The sequence below is a fragment of the Mandrillus leucophaeus genome, unplaced genomic scaffold (genome assembly GCF_000951045.1).
Source record: "Mandrillus leucophaeus isolate KB7577 unplaced genomic scaffold, Mleu.le_1.0 Scaffold12, whole genome shotgun sequence".
Taxonomy (NCBI): Eukaryota; Metazoa; Chordata; class Mammalia; order Primates; family Cercopithecidae; genus Mandrillus; species Mandrillus leucophaeus.
In genome coordinates this window covers 1,601,002-1,625,948 of record NW_012100320.1, presented here as the reverse complement: position 1 = coordinate 1,625,948, position 24,947 = coordinate 1,601,002, and the positions used below count along the sequence as shown (strand labels likewise).

Genomic DNA, 24,947 nt, shown 5'->3' with positions numbered 1-24,947 from the left:
TTCCAAAATTGCAGTTTGTTCTATTATTTTTATTCCTTTGATTGGGTTCTGTTCTTCAGGGATTTCTATTATGTGCGTGTTGATCTTTGCCTGATTTTAATACTTGTCAGTTTTTCTTGAATACTTTGTCTTTTTAAATTTTTTAATTTCTAAAAATGCCTTTTGTCTTTCATTACTCTTAGGGCATTATCTACTGTATTTATTTACTTTTGGGTTTCTTCTAGTTTAGTCTTCAGTTCCAAAATGTTTTTTTTTCTTTTATTTCTAATTCTTGAGTTATGTTACCTCATTTTTGAGGGTTTGTAATTCAGATTTCTGTTTTTCCTTTGTGTCTTTTTTTTTTTTTTGAGATGGTGTCTCTGCCGCCCAGGCTGGAGTATAGTGGCATGATCTTGGCTCACTGCAACTTTATAATAACTTCATATGGGATTTGACCTCAATACTTTTTTGTTGCTTATTTCTATGTAGGATTAGTTTTCCTGAACTCTTAGAATGAGGTGGGATTTAAGATGGCTTTTTAAACTCCATAGACTCCCTCCCTCTGGTTTTTTTTTTTTTGTGTGTGTGTAATGTTAAAAAAAAAATGGTTTTCCAGTTTGTTCCCCTTCCCAACTTTTGTCTTGGTATTCTCTTTCCTTTCCATCTTTCCTTTCTATTGTCCCTATCCTGTTCAATTTTTATTCTACTCTCAGTAGTTTTTCTCAGTGTAGGGGCTTTGTCCTGGAAAGGAATCCTGGTTGGCCAGTATCAAGAGGCGTGAGCCACCACACTGGCCATGATAGACCTTTAGATGAACAATTCTGACCCTCTTGGCCCCACTATCCTTCTTTGTCTCCAGCAAAATTCCAGACCTTTTATTAGGGACTGGCAGCTGTCCTCGGATACTGTCCTCATGTTCACTGGAAAATATTTGTCTAACACACATATTATTCTGTTGTTTTGGATACTATTTAAAGTATCTGACCAAGAGGACCCTATCCTCCCCCATTTCATGTGCTGGCAAACTAATGTGTTAACTTCTTAAGTTTCTTTTATTGTTTTGCTTGATTCAGCAAAATCAAAAAAACTAAAAGGCAGAAAACAAATTGATAGTCACTGTAGTCAGAGTTAATATCTTTATTGTATTGAGTTCATACCAGTCAATTAAAAAATCTATTAAATTCTAATAAATAAATGAGCAGAAGTTCACGTCACAAAATGTAGTAAACAAATAGATGGAAAAACTTTAGTTTTGCTCACAATAAAGAAATGTGAAATTAAGATAAGGGCCTTTTCCTTTTTCCTCACTTACATTTGCAAAAAAATTTAAAAGCATAATACTCATAATGAGTATGGATTCAGTGAAATTGCTACTGGCATGGCCACCGTGGGTCCTATGCTTTTGGCAGGCAGCCTGGATTTTTAAAAAAGCTTATGAATGGCAACAGACTTTACCGTTATATTCTACAGAAATGGTAAACAAGCCATGATTTTTATCTTATATATTCATATATATGTGTGAATGTTAATTGCTTTGTGCCTTCGCTGTTTTTAGAACAGCCTTCTTTTGTACATTACTAGTGACGTATTATAGCACCATTTTGGAATACAATTTGATACAGTATGTTTCAAGAATCATAGGATTCTTGTCTTTTTTTGAATATCGAGTCCCATTTCTGAGGTTCTCTACTAAGGAAGCAATAAAAAGTATAGTAACAACTATATCCTTAAAAATGGCCTATATAACAAATAAATAGACTGTAAATGCCCTATTAAAGGAAAGTGGAGCCAGGTATGATTATATGCGGGCCTGTAATCTCAGCTACTTGGGGGGCTGAGGTGGGAGGATTGCTTGAACCCAGGAGTTTGAGTTTAGTCTGTGTAAGATAGTGAGACCCCACCTATTTAAAAAAAAAGTTGGGGGTGGGGAAGTGGTTGAGTACATTGTGATGTTTTTTACTAGATGGAATATTATCTATTCAATCATGAAGACTAGGTAGACATGGATTTGCATGACTGTTTTGTGCAATTTGTCATTTTTATGTATCCAATGTGGTGACTGTGTTAAAGAATTTGTATATGAAAAACTCTGGAAGGACATATATTTAAAACGTAAAATTTATTGTATTAAGGTGTTAAGATTATCCATGGTGATTTTTTCTACTTTATTTCTTAAGCTTTGTTTTTCTACAGTGTTTTGTATGCAGTAATAAAATGTTTAGCTAAAAGATTGTGTGTCTCCCCTTTCCCACTTTTGCCACTTTATTAGTGTCTTTTAGTGGTTTATTCCATGTGAGTAAGTAGTCTAGTTATCTTTATTTAATAGGTTCTTTGAACATTTAAGAGTATTAGAAGGAAAGGCAACAGTAATTTCAGAGGATATATATTTAAAAATGCCCAGACTAAAACTGTCTTAACTATTTGTTGCGTATTTTAAATTTTTAATAGGTTTGCAGAATGGCTTCTGATTATTCGAGAACATGTGCTAGCCCAGATAGCATTCAGACTGGTGATGCTCCCATTGTCTCCGAAACCTGTGAGGTTTATGTTTGGGGGAGCAATAGCAGCCATCAGTTGGTAGAAGGTACACAGGAGAAAATACTGCAACCCAAACTGGCTCCTAGTTTCTCTGATGCACAGACCGTAAGTTTTCTAAATAGCTTACAAACTGGTAGATAATCTGGTGTATATTCATGTTTATTTGCATTAAATAATATTGAGTATTTTTTAAATGAGTGAAAATTATCGATGATTATTTCTGATCTATATGCTGCATTAGTTTTTATCATTTTAATAGAACAATACATTTTGGCCGGGCGCAGTGGCTTACGCCTGTAATCCCAGCCCTTTGGGAGGCCGAGGCAGGTGGATCATGAGGTCAGAAGTTCGAGACCAGCCTGGCCAATATGATGAAACCCCATCTCTACTGAAAATACAAAAATTAGCCAGGCATGGTGGCGCATGCCTGTAGTCCCAGCTAATCGGGAGGCTGAGGCAGAAGAATAGCTTGAACCTGGGAGGCGGAGGTTGCAGTGAACCGAGATCACGCTACTGCACTCCAGCCTGGGTGACAGAGTGAGCCTCCGTCTCAAAAAAATAAATAAATAAATAAAAATAAAAATAAAAATACATTTTTAGTCCCCAGTATCCCTGACAGCATTTCCAACTTTTGAATAACTAAATTGGGATCTCGATTTTTAAAAAGTGTTAAGAATAGCAACAGACTTTACCCTTATGTTCACCACAAATGGCAAATAAGAGTAAATAAAGGCCAGGTATGGTGGCTCACACCTGTAATCCCAGCACTTTGGGAGGCCGAGGTGGGTGGATCATTTGAGGTCATGAGTTTGAGACTAGCTTGACCAACATGGTGAAACCCTGTCTACTAAAAATACTTAACAAAAATTAGCCAGGCATGATGGCATGTGCCTGTAATCCCAGCTACTCGGCGGGACTGAGGCAGGAATTGCTTGAACCTGGTAAATGGAGGTTATAGTGAAACAAAATTGCACCACTGCATTCCACCCCAGGTGACAGAGCAAGACTCTGTCTCAAAAAAAAAAAAAAAAAAAAAAAAAACTGGAATTTCTTTTTGCTAGATTAGCCTTTCATTTTCTTATGATCACTTTTTTTTTTTTACATTTATAGCCCAGCTAGAACTTTGTATTTGTTACTTTCATTAAAATGTATTTTTTCCAAATAGGTTTACAATACATTTTATATGGTTCTTGCCATAATGTACCCTGAGGAATTTATAGGAAGGAAAATTTTATGTCTTGCCATTCTCGGTTATAAGAGGATATTAAGCATTTTACTTTGTTGTTTCATTCAATCATAATCTGGACAATAACCTGAAAAGATAACATATACATGAAGAATTTGAACTCAGCAACAAAGTCATGAGCATGAAAAGGCCATTCGTGTTCTCTTACATTTCTGTATATTCCTTAATCTCTCTGGAGAATCATGCCATATTCTGCTATAAGACTTCCTTTGAGGCTCTTTGATAAAACCAGCCTTAAATATTATACTTTGATACTCACAGAAGTATTTTATATTTATGATTCTTTGTTTATAGATTGAAGCTGGACAGTACTGCACTTTTGTCATTTCTACGGATGGCTCTGTTAGAGCTTGCGGGAAAGGCAGCTATGGGAGACTGGGCCTTGGAGACTCCAATAATCAGTCAACTTTAAAAAAGTTAACATTCGAGCCTCACAGATCCATTAAAAAGGTTTCATCTTCTAAAGGATCTGATGGTCACACTTTAGCTTTTACGACAGAAGGAGAAGTCTTCAGCTGGGGAGATGGTGATTATGGGAAACTGGGGCATGGAAATAGTTCAACACAGAAATATCCCAAGCTTATTCAGGGACCTCTACAAGGAAAGGTATGTGCTTTCTTTTTGGTTATAAAAATAATTAGATGCATTGGTGTTGTAATTGACAATATCTTTCAGATTTTGATGTGGTCTTTCTGCTGTTGCCCGTTCAACCCTTTGGCTTAATCTTTTGTATATCTGCTTTATAATTTACAGAACACCTTTATATATACATTATTGAATTTTAATTCTTATATTCTTATAATTAGTCTTGTAAGGTAGTTATCCCTATTTCACAGATAAGCAAACCGAGAGTCATTCATTTAACAAACATTTAGCACTTTTCAAGTGTCAGGCAGTATTTTAGGCATTAGATGTGTAGCAGTGAACAAGACAGGTAAGGTCTCTACTTTAATCCTTTAGTCTTCAGGATAGAGATAATAAGTTAACAAGCATATGAAATAATTTCAGATAATATTAAAGAAAAAAATGAGCAATAAAGAGTACCTTGGGCAGGATGTGGTATTAGGTAATGAGGTAGGGTCAGAGAGTGCTCTTAAAAGAGGTGACATCTTAATAGAGACCTGAATGGTGAGGCATTTAGAGTAGCTAAGTAATTGCCAAGGACCCACACAAATAATTGGAACCATTAGAAACTGAGCCCGTATCTTCTCTTTTTATTAATCTCCTCTCTCCTCCCCTCCTCTCTTTTCTTTCTTTTTTTTTTTTGACAGGATCTCACTTTGTCACCCAGGCTGGAGTGCAGTGGCGCTATCTCAGCCCACTGCATCCTTGATTTCCTGGGGCTCAGGTGGTCCTCCCAACTCAGCTTCCTGAGTTGCTGGGACTATAGACGTGTGCCACCATGCCTGACTAATTTTCATATTTTTTAAAAGAAACGGGGTTTTGCCATGTTGCCCAGGCTGAACTCGAACTCCTGAGCTCAAGCAATCTGCCTGCCTCGGCCTGCCAAAGTGCTGGGATTACAGGCATGTATTTCAGCACTTACTTGAACCCTTAGCCAGTCATCCTTGTCCTGAGCATAGCTTCCACAACTGTACATGGAAATTCCTGGATGGGTTTGAATATTAGTATCTGTGAAGTCCCTGTGTACAGGATCAAATATGGACTATATGTTTTAACGTGCATGCTCATCGTATTTACTTGTGTGCAATGCAGGTAGTTGTTTGTGTGTCAGCTGGATACAGACATAGTGCTGCCGTCACAGAGGATGGGGAATTATACACATGGGGTGAAGGAGACTTTGGAAGATTAGGTAAGATTTTTTAAAAATGGAAGTTATTCTTCCAGAAAAATAGAAATGATTAAGTTACTGAGAAGCCATGAGAGTAGATTTACTAGGCCAAAGACTGTCATTTATTTTGTTACTTTAAGCTCAGAGGAAGATAATTTTATATAGGTAAGACTAAGACCTAGATTTTAGTGCTGATATTTAAGATGTATTAAATCTAGCAAGCATTTACTGAGTGTGCCCTATTATGACCAGACACTGTAGGGTTTCTGGGATAAAACATTACCATCATGATCCTGAAGTTTATAATCTAGTAGGTAATGAAAACAAGTCAACATGAGCATGAAACAGGACAACATAAGGTAAGTGCCTGTGAGGAGATCATGAAAAGAATATTCTAATGGTTCACTGAAGTGACTATGACCCAGTTTAGGAGCAGCTTGGAAGATTGAGAAGATGTTAGAAATGATTCTCTTTTTCATATTGCATTGCATTTTTAAAAAATCTCAATTCTATTTTAAAGTTATAACATTTATTCTACTTGTGAAGTCAAGGCCTAGAGAAAAAGAGTTAACATTGTTTCTTTGTTGTTGTGTGTGTTTTATCCAAGGTCATGGTGACAGCAATAGTCGAAACATTCCAACATTAGTAAAAGACATTAGCAATGTAGGAGAGGTTTCTTGTGGCAGTTCACATACTATTGCTCTGTCTAAAGATGGGAGAACTGTATGGTCTTTTGGAGGAGGAGACAATGGTATGTAAAAAATTATTTATCAGTAGCTTTGGCTTTTTTCTTGAGTTTTAAAAAAATTTATTTTTCAGTTATATATGCCTAGTGTAGAAAGACTCAAATACAGATGAGCAGAAATTAAAAAATGAACTGAGCTTTCACAAATGTTACTTTAACCATTGTTAACATTTTGGAAATAGACTTCTAAATAAATATACATTTATACAAGTATTTACATATATTTCTACTTAGATGTCTTTTAAAAAACCAAAGTATAGCTATATGTGTATGTTTTATATAAGTTTACATACGTTTTGACATATATATGTTTTACTCTAATAGTTTTTTTTTTTTTTTTGAGACAGGGTCTTGCTTTGTTACTCAGGCTAGAGTGCAGTAATGCAAACCTGGCTCACTGCAGCCTCAACCTCCTGGGCTCAAGAGATCCTCCTGCCTCCGCCCCCCCAAGTAGCTGAGACTACAGGCACGCACCACCACGCCTGACTAATTTTTATATTTTTTTTAGAGACAGGATTTTGCTTTATTGCCCAGGCTGGCCTCGAACTTCGGGGCTCAAGTGATCTGCCAGATTTGGTCTCCCAAAGTGCTTGTATTACAGGCGTGAACCTTTGTGCCCAGCATGAGTATCTTTTTTATATCAACAAGCATGACTCTGAATCATTCTTTTAAGTGGCTCAGAGTGTTCTTTTATTTGATGGTGGCACAATTTATAAAACCAGTTTCTTATTGTTGAGTATCTAGATGGTTTTAATTTTTTTCAGTATTAACAACACAATGAATGACTAAATCTTTGTCTACTTTAGTCACTCCTACTAGCAATGTGAATGCTTACTTCCCTAAAGTCTTCAACAACAGCATGTATCTAATTTAATTAAATAATTTCAATAGTGAAAATGATATTTAATTTATACTTTTTTTATCCCTGGTGTGGTTGGATTTGTAGACTGTTGGACGTTTGTTTTTCTTCTTTAATGATTTGTCAGGTTTTCAATTTCATGAGCTATTGATTCTTTTTAAAAGTTTATGAAAAATTATATGCATGTACATTCTTGTATCATACCTGTATATTATGTCAGCAAATTCGAAGTTAGAAATATAGCCATTAAAGGGGGAGAAAGACAGAAAAATAGTTTTCTGTTTCTTTTAAAGTGATTTTAAATTGCTTGATTTTAGTTGCTTGAAATTAAGATATAAAAGGCTATCAGTGGATGTTTGTTAACTTTCTTGTAATAAAAATGCTCATTTGTTAGCATCCTCAGCTATCAGAAACATAGCTTTTCATATCTGTCAGGTTAGTGATGGAAACATTAGAGCACTTTATCAACTTTGGTAGTGTTAAGAGTAGAGATTCTTTAAAACAAGTAAATTATTTAATGTGTTTGTTTTTATAGGTAAACTTGGTCACGGTGATACCAACAGAGTGTATAAACCTAAAGTTATTGAAGCTTTACAAGGAATGTTCATTCGCAAAGTTTGTGCTGGGAGCCAGTCTTCACTTGCTTTGACATCAACAGGGCAGGTAGGACTAAGGGATGAGTATAAAAGACTCAGAGTATTTCAAAGGATGAGGTGACTAAAAAGTAATAATTGTATTTAAATTTTAAAGTTCAAATAAATACATTTTTAGGCAACATGCTGAAATGAAATATTTTCTTCTGTTTGAAGTAGAGTATCTGAGAAGGAACCAGGTTTTCTAACCTGGCCTGTGTGACCCATGTAAACCTTAGTGGAGCGTCTGTTCTTTGTATTAAACTGATTTTCTAAAATGTTTTAGCATTTAGCTTCCCTTAAACCTTTTCCAAAACATCATGGATAGTGGGGGAAAGGTGAACTAGATCTTGACGGAACCAGTGATATGAATTAAGAAGGCAAGAGGGTGATCAAAAAGGAGGGTAAAGAGAACACTTAGGTATGGAAAATAATCTGAGAGAGTTAGTTGTTTCTGAGAAACAGCATAAAGTCAGGCTTAGGATTGTCAGAATTTTATGAGCCTTTATAAAGGCTCATAAGCTTTGCACTTTAATAGCTTATAAGCTTTGAACTTTTTACATGTGTGTTTTCACTCTTACCCTATTTGTTTGTTGAGGATAGGGAGGAGCCAGGTATAGTTATAGACTGACAATATTTGTCCCTGTGTATCCATCAGTGATGGCAGTAAAAAAGTGAGCTGACCACTTATTCTGTCATGTATAGGAGGCCACCTTGTGTCAGGCAGTGGTATAAAAGTGTTTTATGACTAATTCACAAGGCAGATGAGCAGAAAAGCTGAAATTAGCATATAATTTGATTATTCTTTGAGAAACTAGAATGCCTTGCGTCCTAAAAATCTTCAAGCTATTCATCATTACATTAGCTAGTTGCTTCCTTAAAAATATCTCTTCTATGTATTTCTCACTATTGGTTTTGTAGTAAGAATCCATGAATTGAAGTTAGCTTATGTATTTGATGTATACACACAGGCAAATAACACATCCCTTGAGCATCATGTGCTTCTTTTTTTATGAGGGAATAATAATTTCTGCTTTGCATACACATGATCTTATAAGATAATCATTAGAATTGAGAGTTTTGTAGAGTATCAAGTACTATTCAACTATTGGTGGTGGTAGTAATAATAATAATAGTAATAAATCCATTACATTGAATTCCAAGTTCCAAGAGAACTTGTACATTGTTTACTGTATAGAATAGTTGTATTATGAGTACCTTAAGTTATATGAAATCAAATATATATGCATGGAAAAAAGTAAAGTCAGAAATACTTTTAAAGGGTAAGAGTAGTTCTTTTTACCATTAAACTTGAGCGTGAAATGACGATCAACATTTGCTTTTCCCTCAGTCTGTCTCAGCCCTTTCAGGCCTCTTCTGTGCTTACTTCCTACCATGCTATGCAGTATGGTCCAGTCTCTAAAGGCAAGCCAAGTATTTCTCATCTGGTGCCGAACCGAAGGAACACTGCAAGAGAAAACTCTTTGTAGGCCTTACTGAGTGACAGTATTACAGTGATGTGTCACTCAATGGGATATGTTCTGAGAAATGTGTTATTAGGCCATTTTGTTATTGTGAGAACATTGTAGAGAGTACCACACAAACCTAGGTGGTGTAGCCTACTATGCTCCTAGACTATATGGTACAGCCTATTGCTCCTAGGCTATAAACCTGTACTGCATGTTACTGTACTGAATACCTTCAGAAATTGTAATATAATGGTAAGTATGTATCTAAACATATCTAAACATAGAAAAGGTACAGTAAAAATACTGGCGTCAAAGCTCCATTAGATCTTACGGGACCACTGTTGTATAATGTGGTCTGTTATTGACCGAATGGTATATGACTGTATATTATACTTCATGAGTAATTTAGGAAAATTTTCTGTGATGATTTTGACTATATGTTATTTCATTGTCCTTATCTTTAGTTCCTAACATCTCCTAAAATATGCCTTATGTACTGGAATTTTGTTGTATTCTATACTTAAGTAAGTTATCTGGAAACAAGTACAAATATATGTTCTCATTTTGTTTTATTTTGAAGTCAGGGTCTCACTCTGTTGCTCAGGCTGGAGTACAGTGGCACACACATGGCTCACTGCAGCCTTGACCTCCTGGGCTCAAGAGATTCTCCCCGCCCAGGCTCCCGAGTAGCTGGGACCACAGGTCTGTGCCACAATGCTTGGGCAATTTTTAAAATTTTTGTGGAGATCGGGTCTTGCCACCTTGTCCAGGCTGGTACTGAAGTCCTGAACTCAGGTGATCCTCTTGCCTTAGCCTCTCAAAGTGCTGGGATTACAGGCTTGAGCCACTACACCTGTACAGTGCTCTTTATTTTTAATTGAAGTGGTTTAATCTCTCAGCAGCAGTCTTTCCTAAAATAATTGCAAGACAAAGACAAATTCTCAGATTTGATGGCATAAAGATAACAGTCTATATAATCTTACCAAAATCTATTGAAGATAAAAAAAATCATTCAGATTGCTGATTGTTTTGATTTTGTTGATTTCGGGTTGCCAGATTGGCATTCACTCACCTATTTGTCTTGCCAAAGACAAAATTTTTTTTCCCCCCACCTAACCCTTTCCCCAAGCATCTTAAATCAGTTAGTGCTTATTTTGGTATTGATTAGTCAAAAATGAAGATGATAAAGGGGAACTATCTTGCTACTGCTTCACATGACCCTCTTTGTAAGTGATAATTATTGTAACAATGAGGTGAGGTATTTCTAAAACTAAATAATAAACATCAGTTTTGTGATTTATATAATCCATTTTATATTATCATACCTTGTTCTGATCTTAAATCTCACCAGAATAGTGAGAAACACATAAAGGATAAGTTTTTAGACAGTATTTTCAAGGCTGGTAAGATGGGGCAAATATAACAAATTGCAAGCCAATTAGTAGTTTAGCAGACCCTCTCTGAAAACCTTTCTGTTTTTTCTATGACCAATTATTTTTATTTTCAGATCAGCTGTTTGCCTATACAGTGAATGCCTAAAGGCAGCATGATAAATTGCTGTAACAATCTTTAAAATGATCAAAATGATTTTAACATCAGAAAGTTCTATCAAACCATGCTTTAGTTTCATAGATTTTGTTTCTCCCTAAACCAACAATCTAATCATCTCAGGAAGTTATGTGTAGTGTATTTCTGTTTTTTTCAGGTCTATGCTTGGGGCTGCGGAGCTTGTCTAGGTTGTGGTTCTTCAGAAGCTACTGCTTTGAGACCCAAGCTTATTGAAGAACTGGCTGCCACAAGAATAGTTGATGTTTCTATTGGAGACAGTCATTGTTTGGCTCTTTCTCATGGTAAAGTCATTTGTTTTTGAGGAAATAGTATTAACTGTTGTCTTGTGAAATGTATTACATTTGAATTTGGCTTTCCTTTTATATAATACTTTATATTTTGTTTTTAGATAATGAAGTTTATGCCTGGGGCAATAATTCAATGGGGCAATGTGGTCAGGGAAATTCCACAGGTCCTATTACTAAACCAAAGAAAGTGAGTGGCTTAGATGGCATAGCTATTCAGCAGATTTCAGCTGGAACATCACATAGTCTGGCATGGACTGCTCTTCCTAGGGACAGGTAAGAGTGCCTATGTTTAAAAATTCTTGTGCGTTTTAACCCAAGAGACACCAGTAGAAAGTAGAAACACTAATAAAAACAGAAATAATTGTGCTTTGTTCATAAAATACTTTTATGGACATATATAGTATTGCTTTTTCTCTATCATAGAAATGACATTAGATTTCTTTTGATTTGAATGTTGAGGTTAGACATGTTTCAGAAACAAGAAGTCATACCCAGTATTGAAGACATTGTCTTTTAAACATTTTGAATTCTCTCTCATCTCTACATGCTGATTTAAAAAAATTGAATGGCTGCATATCAAGAGGAACTTAAAATAATCAAAATCAGAACTAGGCTTTATTGATTTAATGTTTAACCGCAGTTAACATTATCTGGTTGCTTTTTGAAATTTTTTTTTTTTGAAAAAAAAAATTGTCATACTTTTAAATCAAGGAGGTTACTTTTTGCAGAAACTTAGCTTTTTCCTAAAGTGCTAACTGTGTGTGTTAAGTCAATCAGGTAGGTAAGTTTTAGTTACTATTAGGAGATTGAATTTTAAAGAATGTTTGGGTTATTTCAGATATTTTCAGATACACATGGGCTAATCTATAGCTTAGAATGTATTTTACTTGCATTCTATGCCTTTGACTCAGAGGGTTTTTAAATGATATTCTAACCAATTAAAAGTATTTATCGAAAGTTATTCCTCTAACGCAAAAGTCAAAATAAATAAGTTGAATATAAATAATTTGCTGTTAGCATTAAATATCCAACTTCCCACTTCATATGTAGAGAGTTGGGTCCCAAGATCTTAAAAGTATTCACAAGAAATTTCAGGATTTTGTCTTTTAATAGATTTCAGTATATCACTCTATAGAGTCAGGATATTTTTCTTAATATGAAGTATACATCTTCTGGACTCTTAGAACCAGAGGGGCTTTAGTAGATTGTGTGACTCAGCCCTCTGCTTTCAGGTGAGTGGACATCCAAACCTTCCAAAACAGGTGGTGGTTGTATGTTTTCTTCTTAAAGATGGCAAATTCTTGGTCCTCCTTAGTCACTAAAATGAAAGCTTTTATCACTTTCATAATCAATAATGTCTTTGTATCTTGTTGAAATCATTTAGCTTTAATGTATATATGTATATATGTACTTTTTGAGATGGATTCTGACTCTGTCGCTCAGGCTGGAGTGCAGTGGTACAATCTCTGCTCACTGCATTGTCTGCCTCCTAAGTTCAAGCAGTTCCCCTGCCTTAGCCTCCCAGGTAGCTGGGACTACAGGCATACACCACCATGCCCGACTAATTTTTATATTTTTAGTAGAGATGGGATTTCACCATGTTGACCAGGCTGGTCCTGAAGTCCTCACCTCAGGTGATCTGCATTCCTTGGCCTACCAAAGTGCTGAGATTACAGGCATGAGCCACCATGCCCGGCCAATATATCTTTTAATTTTCGTTTTTGATTATGGATAAAAATGTCAATTTAAGACTGTTTTATTATTTTCTTATGTGTCCTTCTAGACAAGTTGTTGCATGGCACCGACCTTATTGTGTAGATCTTGAAGAGAGTACCTTCTCACACCTGCGTTCTTTTCTTGAGAGATACTGTGATAAAATAAACAGTGAGATTCCCCCACTCCCTTTCCCTTCATCAAGGTATGTTATATGTATGTTTTGTATGTGTGTGTGCATGTGTATAAATTATTCCTTTTGAGTTTTGACTTACTGTTCTTTCTTGTTTGTTTTCCCAAATTATGTGGAACTTTTTTATAATCTAGAAAAGAGCTAAACTTAGTTACTTATGGATAATAACTTCTAGGAAAAAGTTACTCATAATTTCACAAATCATGTTTTAAAAATTACTGTTGTTCATGACTTGACAATTTTTTTTTTTTTTTTTTTTTGAAAGACAGAGTCTTGCTCTGTCGCCCAGGCTGGAGTGCAGTGGCATGATCTCAGTTCACTCCAAGCTTTGCCTCCCAGGTTCAAGTGATTTTCTTTCCTCAGCCTCCTGAGTAGCGGGGATTACAGGCACCTGCCATCACACCGACCTAATTTTTGTATTTGTAGTAGAGACGGAGTTTCACCATGTTGGCCAGGCTGGTCTCAAACTCCTGACCTCAGGTGATTGACCCACCTCGGCCTCCCAAAGTGCTGGGATTACAGGCATGAGCCACTGCACCTGGCCAGCAAAATTTTTGAAGTGAAAAAAATGTTACCCAAACTGGATAGCACATGCACTTTTATGTTCCAAAAATTCATAGAAGTTTATTTGGTTTCAGAGAACACCACAGTTTTCTCAAGCTGTGCCTGAAGCTACTTTCAAATCACCTTGCTCTTGCACTTGCGGGAGGGGTAGCTACCAGCATTCTCGGGAGGCAGGCAGGTCCACTTCGAAATTTGCTCTTCAGATTGATGGACTCAACTGTCCCAGATGAAATCCAAGAGGTAAGAGAATAGGACTTGTGAATCTATCTCAAATCACATCTTTCTCTGAGATTTTAGCTATACAATATATTCAACTGTACGTTGAACAATTTCAATTGGATGTTGTTTCTCTTACTCCTATTTTCTTGGTGAGAGTATTTTTGGTTAACTCATCCTTTGAGACAAAGGTCAGATGCCATCTCTAAGAAACTTTTTATTCCTGCCCTCCCACCAGATTTGGTTTTTCTTGTGTATGTTCTCATTACATCACATTGTATTTTAGTTGCTTATTTATAAACATGTCACTCTTTTTTCACGAGAAGATAAGTTCCTGAGGGCAAGGAGCTAGTGCATGGGCTTGGTCAGTAGTAGTAACTGAATAAGTGGACGGGGTCATCTACTAAAACTGTTCACCAGAGCTAAGGAGAGAAAGGTCAGGTTAAGGAGGAAGAAGTGGCCTAGAATAGAATACTGATTATAAATAAGGAGAGTATAGTTTGAAAAAGAATATTTAGTATTATAATACAATATTAAATTTGGGGGAAACTTAAAAAGAAATATTTGTAATACAAAATACAGAAAATAAACTCTTTTGGCAGGTAATAATAGAAAGTACAGTAATTTTTAAACCAGTGCACTCCTAAATTATCAATGGATCAAATAAAGAAATTACAAGATAAATTTTTAAATACTTAAGATTAATGAAAACAAAATTTGAACATACCAAAACTCATGAAATGCAGCTAAAGCTGTGCTTGGAGGAAAATTTGTAGCTTATAAACATCTGTATTTTAAAAAAAAGAAATATATCGAATCAGTAGTTTAACCTTCTACCTTAAGAAATTAGAAAAAGAAGAGCCAACTCAACCCAAAGCAAGTAGAAAGAAGGAACTAATGTAGATTAGAGTGAAATTTAAAAAATAAAGAATAGAAAAACAGTTGAGGAGATCAAGGAGACTAAATGTTCGTTCTTTGAAAAGACAAAATCAACAAATCTGGCTGGACTAACCAAGAAAAAACAGAGAGGACTTAAATTACTCAAATCAGGAGTGAAAGATGAGATATTACTACTGACATTACAGAAATCAAAAGGGAAATTAGGCAGAGTAAGATGGTGGAATAGAAGGCTCCACTGATCATTCCCCCTGCCAAGGACACCAGTTTAACAACTCTACACAGAAAAAAGCACCTTCATGAGAACCAAAAATCAGGTGAGCACTTACACTACCTAGTTTTAACTTCATATTGCTGAAAGAGGCGCTGAAGAGATAGAAAAAACAGTCCTGAATTGGCAGTGCCACTCCTCCCCCTGCAGCAGTGGCAGTGTGGTGCAGAGAGTGTCTCTGGGTGCTGGGGGAGGGAGAAAACAGCAATTGTGAGGCATTGAACTCAGTGCTATTCTGTTAGAGAAGAAAGGAAAACGGGACCTAACTCAGCTGACACCGGTCCACAGAGGGAGCATTTAAACCAACCCTAGCCAGAGGGGAATTGCTGATCTCAGTGGTCTAAATTTGAATTCCTGCAAGGCTCACCACTGAGGGCTATAATGCTGTGTGTCTCCAAATAAACTTGAAAGGCAGCCTAGGCCAAAAGGACTGCAACTCTTAGGCGAGTCCTAGTGCTGAACTGATCCCAGAGACAGTGGACAGAGGGGCACGTGACATACTGAGACACCAGCTGGGGTAACCAAGGGAGTGCTGGCTCACCCCCCACCACCCCGACCCCAACGCCAGTCTACACAGCTCATGGCTCCAAAAGAGACCCCTTTCTTCCACTTGAGAGGGAAGACTGGGCAGGACTTTGTCTTGCGTCTTAGATACCACTTGATCACAGCAGGATAGGGGACCAGTCAGAGTCACAAAGCTCCCCGTTCCAGGTGCCAGCTCTCAGATGACATTTCTAGACATACCCTGGGCCAGAAGGGAACCCACTGCCTTGAAGAAAAGGACTCAGTACTGGCCACATGCATCAGCTGCTAACTTAAGATCCCATGGGCTGTGAATAACCAGCATTGATACCCAGCTACTATGTCAAGGACTTTGTGTGAGGCTCTGAGACTTTCTGGCTTCAGGTACCAGCACAGCCACGGAGGGATAGAGTACCAGATACACTCTTGGGATCCCTGATTCCAAGACTTGATTCTTAGATGGCATTTCTAGACCTGCCCTGGACTACAGAAGAACCCACTGCCCTGAAGGGTGAGTCCTGGGCCAGGCAGTATTCTCCATAAACTAACTTAAGAATCCCTGGGCCTTAAGCTTAAGGGAACATTGATGCTTGTCTGGCAATACTCCTTGTGGCCTGGGGTGGTGGTAGCTATGGGGTGAGGCTCGTCTAGCTTTGGAAAGGGGAGGCACGAATGAAAAAGACTGTGTTTTGTGGTTTGAGTGTCAGCTCAGCCATAGTACAATAGAATACTGGGTAGACCTCTAAGGTTTTTGACTCTAGTCCCTGACTCTCAGATGGCACCTCTAGACCCACCTGAGGCTTGGGGGACCTTGCTCCCCTGAAGGAAAGGACATGGCCTAGCTGGCTTTGCCACTGGCTGATTGTGGAACCACAGAGCCTTGAGCGAACATAGGCAATAGCCAGGGAGTGCTTACGGCAAGCCTTGGGTGAGACCCAGTGCTGTGCTGGTGCTTTGCTGGATTCAGGTCCGACCCAGTGTAGTCATAGTGGTGGTGGCCGCAGGGGTGCTTGTGTCACTCCACCCCCAGCGTTAGGTGGCTGAGGAGAGAGAGAGAGAGAGAGAGAGAGACACTGAGACTGTTTGGGAGAAAGTAAGGGAAGAGAACAAGAGTCTCTGCCTGATAATCCAGAGAATTCTCCCAGATCTTGTCCAAGACCATCAAGGTGGTACCACTACGAGGCTGCAAGAGCCACAATGTTACTAAAGCAGATACAGTTTAGATCACAACACCCAAGTCCTTTAAAATATCTGGAAAGCCCAAGGTATATCTGGAAAGCCCAAGAAGGATGGGTACAGATAAGCCCAGACAGTGAAGACTACAATAAATACCTAACTCTTCAATATCTACTAGCATCCACACCATCCATGACCTAACCAAATGAACTAAATATGGCACCAGGGACCAATCCTGGAGAAACAGATTTGTGACCTTTCAGACAGAAAATTCAAAATATCTGTATTGAGGAGAGTCAAAGAAATTCAAGATAGCACTGAGAAGAAATACAGAATCCTATCAGATAAATGTAACAGAGATTAAAATAATTTAAAAGAATCAAGTGGAAATTCTGGAGCTGATAAATGCAGTTGGCATTTCGAAGAATGCCTCAGAGTCCTTTAATACTGGAATTGATGGCAGAAGAAATAATTAGTGAGCTTGAAGACAGGCTATTTGAAAATACACAATCAGGCTGGGCGCGGTGGCTCACGCCTGTAATCCCAGCACTTTGGGAGGCCAAGGTGGGCGGATCACAAGGTCAAGAGATAGATGCCTTCCTAGCCAACATGGTGAAACCCCATCTCTACTAAAAATACAAAAAAAATTAGCTGGATGTGATGATATGAACTGATGTGGGGAAAGTTATAGCCTTCAATATTAAAAAATTATCTTGGCCAGGAACGGTGGCTCATGCCTGTAATCCCAGCACTTTTGGTGGCCAAGGTGGGCGGATCACTTGAGACCAGGAATTGAAGATCAGCTGGCCAATATGCAAAACCCCTTCTCTATTAAAAAATACACACACAAAAAAATCTGGAAATGTTTTGTTGATTGCCTCTTCATTGTTTTCTGTGTTCTTTCTTTCTCTCTGGAACTCCTTATTATTGGGATACTTGACCTCCTGAGCCAGTCCTCCTAATTTTCTTGTGTTTTCCTTCCTGTTTTCCATCTTTTTCCCCCCTCTACTTTATAAGAAATTTAATTCTATGTTCTACCCCTTCTATTGAGATTTTTCTCTTTCTTTTATCTTTTTAATTTATAAGAGCTCTTCATTCTCGAAGTGTTCCTTTTTTAATAGCCTTCCATTCTGACTTACATTTTTGAAGATACTATTTTTTGTTCTTGTTTCTCCCTGTGTACTTTCTTTGTTTAATTAGACCATTTCTGTTAGTTTTAGTCTCTTTCATAATAAAGGCTTTCCTCAAATTTCTAGTAACCTTTGACTTCCCAATAATGGGTAAGAGTGTGATGCTATCGCTGGGCGTGGTGGCTCATGCCTCTAATCCCAGCACTTTGGCAGGCTGAGGTGGGCAGATCACCTGGGGTCAGGAGTTCAAGACCAGCCTGGCCAACATGGTAAAACCCCGTCTCTACTAAAACTACAAAAATTACCTGGGCATGGTGGCGCATCCCAACTACTTGGGAGGTTGAGGCAGGAAAATTGCTTGAACAGAGGTGGAGGTTGCTGTGAGCCGAGATCGTGCCACTGCATTCCAGCCTGGGAGACGAGAACAAGACTCCATCTCAAAAAAAGAAGTGTGATGCTGAAAGGCTGATTGATGCTAAAAATTCTCTACACAGGGATGAGGTTTATCTAATTTATTGTAGATTGATGTGGCTGGGCTGTATTTTAGGGGAAGGTAACATTTCATGCCTGTCACTTAAAGTCTTTTCTACTGGGCTAGTGAGATTCTTCAAAGGAAGGCTCTTCTAAGCTGCTGCCAGAAGGTATAAACCTGAGTGACAATCATCTGGTGGGGAAAAAGTTTAGGAGTCTCAATATTCAGAATGAACACTTTGTCTTAAAATCACCCAATTTTAGTTTGGTATTCCTGCCTTCAACTGTGCCTGTTATCTTAACCAGTTTTCAACCAATCCTGTTTTGAGCTCTTCCTTTGTTCCCTCTTGCAGAAGTGTATGAGCCTCTAGGAATTCTACAGTATAAATCAAAGTGTTGTTTGGTTTTTCTCATTTTTGACTTAGGGTGTAGCCATTTCAGGTCTTTTAAGTCAGTTACCCTTAATCTGTTCCTTTCTGTTTCCAAAATTTTGATGCTGATTTTCCTTTACCATTTTGGGCAGGGGAGTCTTTTTGAATTATCTGCCCAACCCCTGCCCGTTGTTTTAGATGGCCTTTTGGAAACAGAATATGTGCACTCAGTTCTTAATACTTAGTCACCTTTGTTGAATTTCCACAGCTAAAATTTGATTTTACTTTTGATTTTAGCTTTATTTTAGTTTGAGTAGAGTAACCTGAGAAAGTCATTAAAGATTTGTTCTGTTCTTAACTGTGTTAGAGGACACATGCTTTTTGATGGAAGGGTTATTCTTCTTGTGTACTTGAATTTTTCAATCATTATAGTAATTCAAAGAATTATTAATAGAACATTGACTTACAGAAAAATTGAGTATTAGAACTGACAGGCACTATGGATTTTATCTAGTCCAACACTGTTTTTACTGATAAAAAAGCCATGACCCAGAGAAGTTGAGGCCTACGATAATGAGCTACTATTCCTTATGCTGTTCCCACTACCTGGACCTTTGTCTAGCCAGGTCCTACTAATTCTGTAATTCTTAAATGCCTAATCCTCAGGGAGATCTTCCATGAGCCCATAGGCCATGTTAATTGCCATGTTTGTGTGTTCAGGCAAGTTCCTGCACCCTTTTACTTTCCCTATGTGACTCCTTTCACATTTATACTTTCTTGCTCAGGGTCTTTCTTTCCCATTAGACTGTAGGCTCATGAAAGCAGAGATTTTGTCTGTCTTACTCATTTCTGCACCCGAATCATTTTACACAAAGCCTTACCAGGCTGAATGCTATAGAATCAACACTAAATATTTGTTGATTGATGATTAGTTATTTAGTGGCAAATCCAAAATATTTATTCATAGCTTTCTTAAAGGCATCTGAAGGAGGACTTACGTGCTTTCTTTTTTATCATGCCATCTTTTTTAGACTTAACATGATCCTAATAGTGAATTCACTTTAAGTGTGTTTTTATTAAAAACTAAGAACCAGGCCAATCAGTACACTTTTCTCTCTTGATTTTAGGTGGTAATTGAAACTTTGTCAGTGGGAGCAACCATGCTGTTACCTCCATTACGAGAACGGATGGAATTACTTCATTCTCTTTTACCTCAAGGGCCTGATAGATGGGAAAGCTTATCTAAAGGACAGGTAGGCCTTTGCTTACTATGTAAGTAAATCAGCAGTATCATAAAAATTTGAACTGAGAAGGAAATAAAACTAATCAATTGCCATGTGTTCATGGAGCATAAGTACTTGATGGGCCTAGTAAATCCTGGTTATTTAATGTTTTATGCTGGAAGAATTCCCAGGTGTCTAACAACCTTAGGTGAAGCAAGTGATAATTTATTATTTGGGGCTAATTATTAGAATAAGGACTAATTTTTCCAGTGTTTCTTATGGTACTAAGCCAGACACTGTGGTTTATTTGTAGTATGCTGAGTTGAAATCAATTGCATGTGCTGCTGTTGGTTCCATGCTGAGAACTTTGTCTGAAATTGTTTGTATAAAAAGTATAGATGACCATTAGGAAAAAGTATTTGATGATATGAGTATACTTATTTTTTCCATGTTTATCTTTGAGCAATAGTACCGTTTGCTCAACCAAGTAGAAGTTATCAGATTCAGAGATACAGATTTTAGGAAAAAAAATTGGTACTTATTTGCAGTAAAATATTTATTGATACTTTTCCTTCTTTTTAAATCTTTTTTAGGGACAGTCTTGCTCTGTCACCCATGCTGGAGTAGGGTGGTGCAATCATGGCTCACTCTAACCTTGAACTCCTGGAGCTCAAGGGATCCTACTGCTTTTTACTCTGGAGTAGCTAAGACTGCTGGCATGTGCCACCACACCTGGCTTATTTTTTTATTCTTATTTTTATAGCTGTGGGGTCTTGCTGTATTTCCCAGGCTGTTCTTGAACTCCTGGCCTCAAATGATCCTCCTGCTTTGGCTTCCCAAAGTGCTGGGATTATAGGCATGAGACCACTGTGCCTGGCCCACAGATGATATTTTTTTTTTTTTTTTTTTGAGACAGGGTTTTTGCTCTGTCATCCAGGCTAGAGTGCAGTGGCATGATCACGGCTTACTGTAGGCTCAACCTCCTGGGCTCAAGTGATTCTCCCACCTCAGTCTTCTGAGTAGCTGAAACTACAGGTGTGCACCACCATGCTCAGCTAATTTTTGTATTTTTTGTAGAGGGGGTTTCACTATGTTGCCCATGCTGATCTTGAATTCCTGGTCTCAAGTGGATCCGCCTGCCTTGGCCTCCTAAAGTGCTGTGATCACAGGCATGAGCCACTGCACCCAGCCTACAGATGATTTTTAACGAGTATTTTGCATTAGTTTAGATTTCAAGTGATTTATTTTAAATGTTAGAATAAGTAGTTGTCATTGGTAATGTCACGCTGTAGAATCGTGTGTCATACTATTTATTGGCATTTCGTACTCCTCTCTACTTATAGTACTAAAATATTATGCATAGTATGCTATGTTAGCTTAGAGATTTAGGTATTATAATGAAGACTAAAATAAAAACCTATAAATTGTATTTTCCTAAATCCCATTTCCTAAATGGGATTAGTTGGGTAGTTTTTATAATTACATACTTCCTGAAGATGATTGTTTAATAAGATACTAAGTAGATTAGTGTAGTTTTTTTCTGGGATCCTTTTGTTTTATTTTCTAGTGCATATTATGTTAGTTACTTGTGCATATTTTATTGTTCTTTAGAGAATGCAACTGGATATCATTCTGACAAGTTTGCAAGATCATACCCACGTAGCCTCCCTACTTGGCTATAGTTCACCCTCTGATGCAACTGACCTGTCTTCTGTGTGTACTGGCTACGGAAATCTGTCAGATCAACCTTATGGCACTCAGAGCTGCCATCCAGATACCCACCTGGCTGAAATTTTGATGAAGACCCTCTTAAGAAATTTAGGATTTTATACAGTAAGTTGTTCTTTCGTTGTAGTAAAAGAAGAATAAAGGGGTAGAGATCTCTTTAGTCAAGGTAATTTGACATTTAAACACCTTTGATAGAAATTAAACTCTAGACCTCTCTCCCCCAAGGGGAAAAACATGTCAGGTTTTCTGAAATATTGTGGGGACCAAATAACATGTAATTGAGAAGTTCAAAGGGATTTATTTTAGAATTTTACCAGATTTTTCTGATATTGTAGAATAATAAACAGAATAAAATAGTCAAGAACATTTTTAGAGAGAAGAATAATGAGCAAGGCATTAACCTTGCCAGACATAATCTTATAATGAAACAATGTACTTAGTACTGAATGAGAATAGGTTGGTCAGTAGGATAGAGGACAGTGGAGCTTATAGCTTTCCCTGTGTTAGGATGCCATTAATTCTGAATCTCTAGTGTTTCTTAAATTCATCTTTTTTTCCTGCCATTTCTTTGAGTTCTAAGCCAGATCATTATGATTCAGTGCTAATGGTGTTACAGCTGTTGTCACTATTGCTGGTCTCTTCTCAGCATCTCACTGCTGGAATAACTTTGTATTAAATAACTTCTTTATATTAAAGAATACAACTTCTTTGTATTAAATTAAAACTCCTTCAGGCCAGGCGCGGTGGCTTATGCCTGTAATCTCAGCACTTTGGGAGGCCGAGTTGGGTGGATCACCTGAGGTCAGGAGTTTGAGATCAGCCTGGCCAGTATGGTGAAACCCCATCTCTACCAAAAATGCAAAAATTAGCCAGGCGTGTTAGCTGGCACCTATAATCCCAGCCACTCAGGAGGCTGAGGTGGGAGAGTTGCTTGAACCCGGGAGGCAGAGGCTGCAGTGAGCTGAGATCGTGCCATTGCACTCCAGCCTGGGTGATAGAGCGAGACCCTGTCTCAAAACAACAACAACAACAACAACAGCAACACCCTTCAAACCCTTTATCATTGGCTCACACACCATTCTTATCTGAGCTCATCCTTTTCCAGAATTGTACATTGTACACCTATTTCCTGTTGTTTTTCTCTACCAATCTGTGATGTAAGACTTGACTATTCTAGGAAACCTTGCCCAAATAACCCCATCTAGCCAGAGATGTGTATAACTACACATCTCTGTACTCATCAGCACTTACAGGATCAGAGTGTACTGTGCAACTTAACTTTGAATTGTTTGTGTATCAATTCATATTGTTTCCTATGGCTCTTCAGGGCTTGGTTTATGTACTCTTTTTCTTCCAATACAAGTCTTAGTGCTCTGTCCCACCCACATTAAAAGGCTAATCACTAAGTCAGAGTGAAAATTCTTCCTACAAAATTCTTTTCTTTCAGGTTTAAGAATGTAAATTTAATCTGATGTTAAGGAGTAATGGCTGCAAATGGATAAGAACAATGTTGTGTATATAGCCATTTGTTAATGACCAAAACTTTTCCCCAAAGTTACAGGAAATGTTACAACAAAGTTGTAAGGAATATTAGGGCTGAGGCAGATTTATATATTATATGGAAATGGAAATAAAATACTAACTGCTTTTGGGTTGAAATAATAAATTAATGTCTCTTTCTGATGTGATTTAAACCAAATTTGTTCTAAGATTTTAAAATAACAGTACTAATTAACAACTTACAGCAAGGGCCCTACAGTTTTCCCATATTCTATCTTGTATAGTGTATACATAGACCAAATTTTCTCCTAAAGGTATTCAGCACATGATTATTTACAGGAAATAAAGTTGGAAATAGCAGAAATATCTAAAAATAGAGGAGTGGTTAAGTAATTTATGGTATATGTGTTCAATGGAATATTATATTTTGTATATACATGGTTTATGAAAATGGGTTATGATTCTATTGGAAAAGAGCAGATTAAAAGTAGAATATGCAGTACAATATTATGAAAAATATTTTAAAAGGACAAAATCAGGAAAGAAATACACCAAAAAATATTATAGTAACAGCCATTTTCTTTGAGTGGTTGTTTAAATGGTGCTTTTAACTTCTTTTTTTTTTTTTTGAGATGGAGTCTCGCTCTGTTGCCCAGACTGGAGTGTGCAGTGGCACCATCTCGGCTCACTGCAAGCTCCGTCTCCCGGGTTCACGCCATTCTCCTACCTCAGCCTCCAGAGTAGCTGGGACTACAGGCGCCTGCCACTACGCCCGGCTAATTTTTTGTGTTTTTAGTAGAGACTAAAACTGCATTAGCCAGGATGATGTCAATCTCCTGACCTCGTGATCTGCCCGCCTCGGCCTCCCAAAGTGCTGGGATTACAGGCGTGAGTCACTGCACCCGGCCTCTTTTAACTTTTTAAAATAGAGTTTTGATATTTTCTAAATATACTAAGCATCTCTTTTTAAAAAATATTTTTAACTTGAAGTAATTTAAAACTCACGAGGAGTTACAGGAATCATTCAAAGAATTCCCCTGTGCTCTTCAGCCAAATTTGTTTTCTCTCTCTAAATCATTTGAGAGTAAATTGCAGATGGCTGGCTGCCCCTAAGTATTTAAGCATATATTAAGTATGTATTTTTAAAAAACCAGGACATTTTCTTATGTAACAACAGAATAATTATTGAATTTGGAAAATTTAACATTGATACAGAACTGTTATTTAATATATAGTCTACATTTACATTTCTACAGTTGCCCCAATAATGTCCTTTATAGCAGTTTCTGATCCCAGCCCTTCCCCTTCATGATCTGGTGCAGAATCACACATTATATTTAGTTGTCATATCTCTTTTTTAATTTTAATTTTATTAGAGACAGGCTTTCTGTTGCCCAGGCTGGAATACAGTGGCACCATCATAGCTCACTACAGCTTCGAACTCCTGGGCTCAAGTGGTCCTCCCACCTCAGCCTCTCAAGTAGCTGGGACTAGAGGTGTGCACCACCATGCTAAGCTAATTAAAAACAAACAACAAAAAAAACATTTGTAGAGATGAAGTATTGCTGTGTTGCCCATGCTGGTCTTGAACTCCTGGCCTCAGGCAGTCTTTCCACCTCGGCCTCCCAAAGTGTTGGGACTATAGGTGTGAGCTACCGCACCCAGCTGCTTTTATTTTTTTTAATGGAAAAAAATAGAAGTAGCTTGATGAATTTTACCATCTAATAGCTAGTATCATAAGGATTATAGCAAATATTTAAAAATTGGTAATGGGTGAAAGGATATAATGCTTTTGTTTTGTTTTGTTTTGTTTGAGACAGAGTCTCATTCTGTCACCTAGGCTGGAATGCAGTGGC

General features: G+C 37.5%; 1 protein-coding gene across 1 annotated transcript in view; it reads left to right on the top strand.

Annotated features, from left to right (window-relative positions):
* HERC1 (HECT and RLD domain containing E3 ubiquitin protein ligase family member 1) overlaps positions 1-24,947 on the top strand; it is a 250,627-nt gene that overhangs the window by 88,859 nt on the left and 136,821 nt on the right. The window contains exons 8-18 of the mRNA XM_011969255.1: positions 2,428-2,622; positions 4,058-4,369; positions 5,480-5,576; positions 6,163-6,306; positions 7,695-7,822; positions 10,966-11,110; positions 11,218-11,389; positions 12,900-13,034; positions 13,661-13,826; positions 19,768-19,893; positions 21,475-21,696. Coding sequence (XP_011824645.1) covers positions 2,428-2,622; positions 4,058-4,369; positions 5,480-5,576; positions 6,163-6,306; positions 7,695-7,822; positions 10,966-11,110; positions 11,218-11,389; positions 12,900-13,034; positions 13,661-13,826; positions 19,768-19,893; positions 21,475-21,696 — 1,842 coding nt within the window. The remainder of the gene's footprint in view (positions 1-2,427; positions 2,623-4,057; positions 4,370-5,479; positions 5,577-6,162; positions 6,307-7,694; positions 7,823-10,965; positions 11,111-11,217; positions 11,390-12,899; positions 13,035-13,660; positions 13,827-19,767; positions 19,894-21,474; positions 21,697-24,947) is intronic.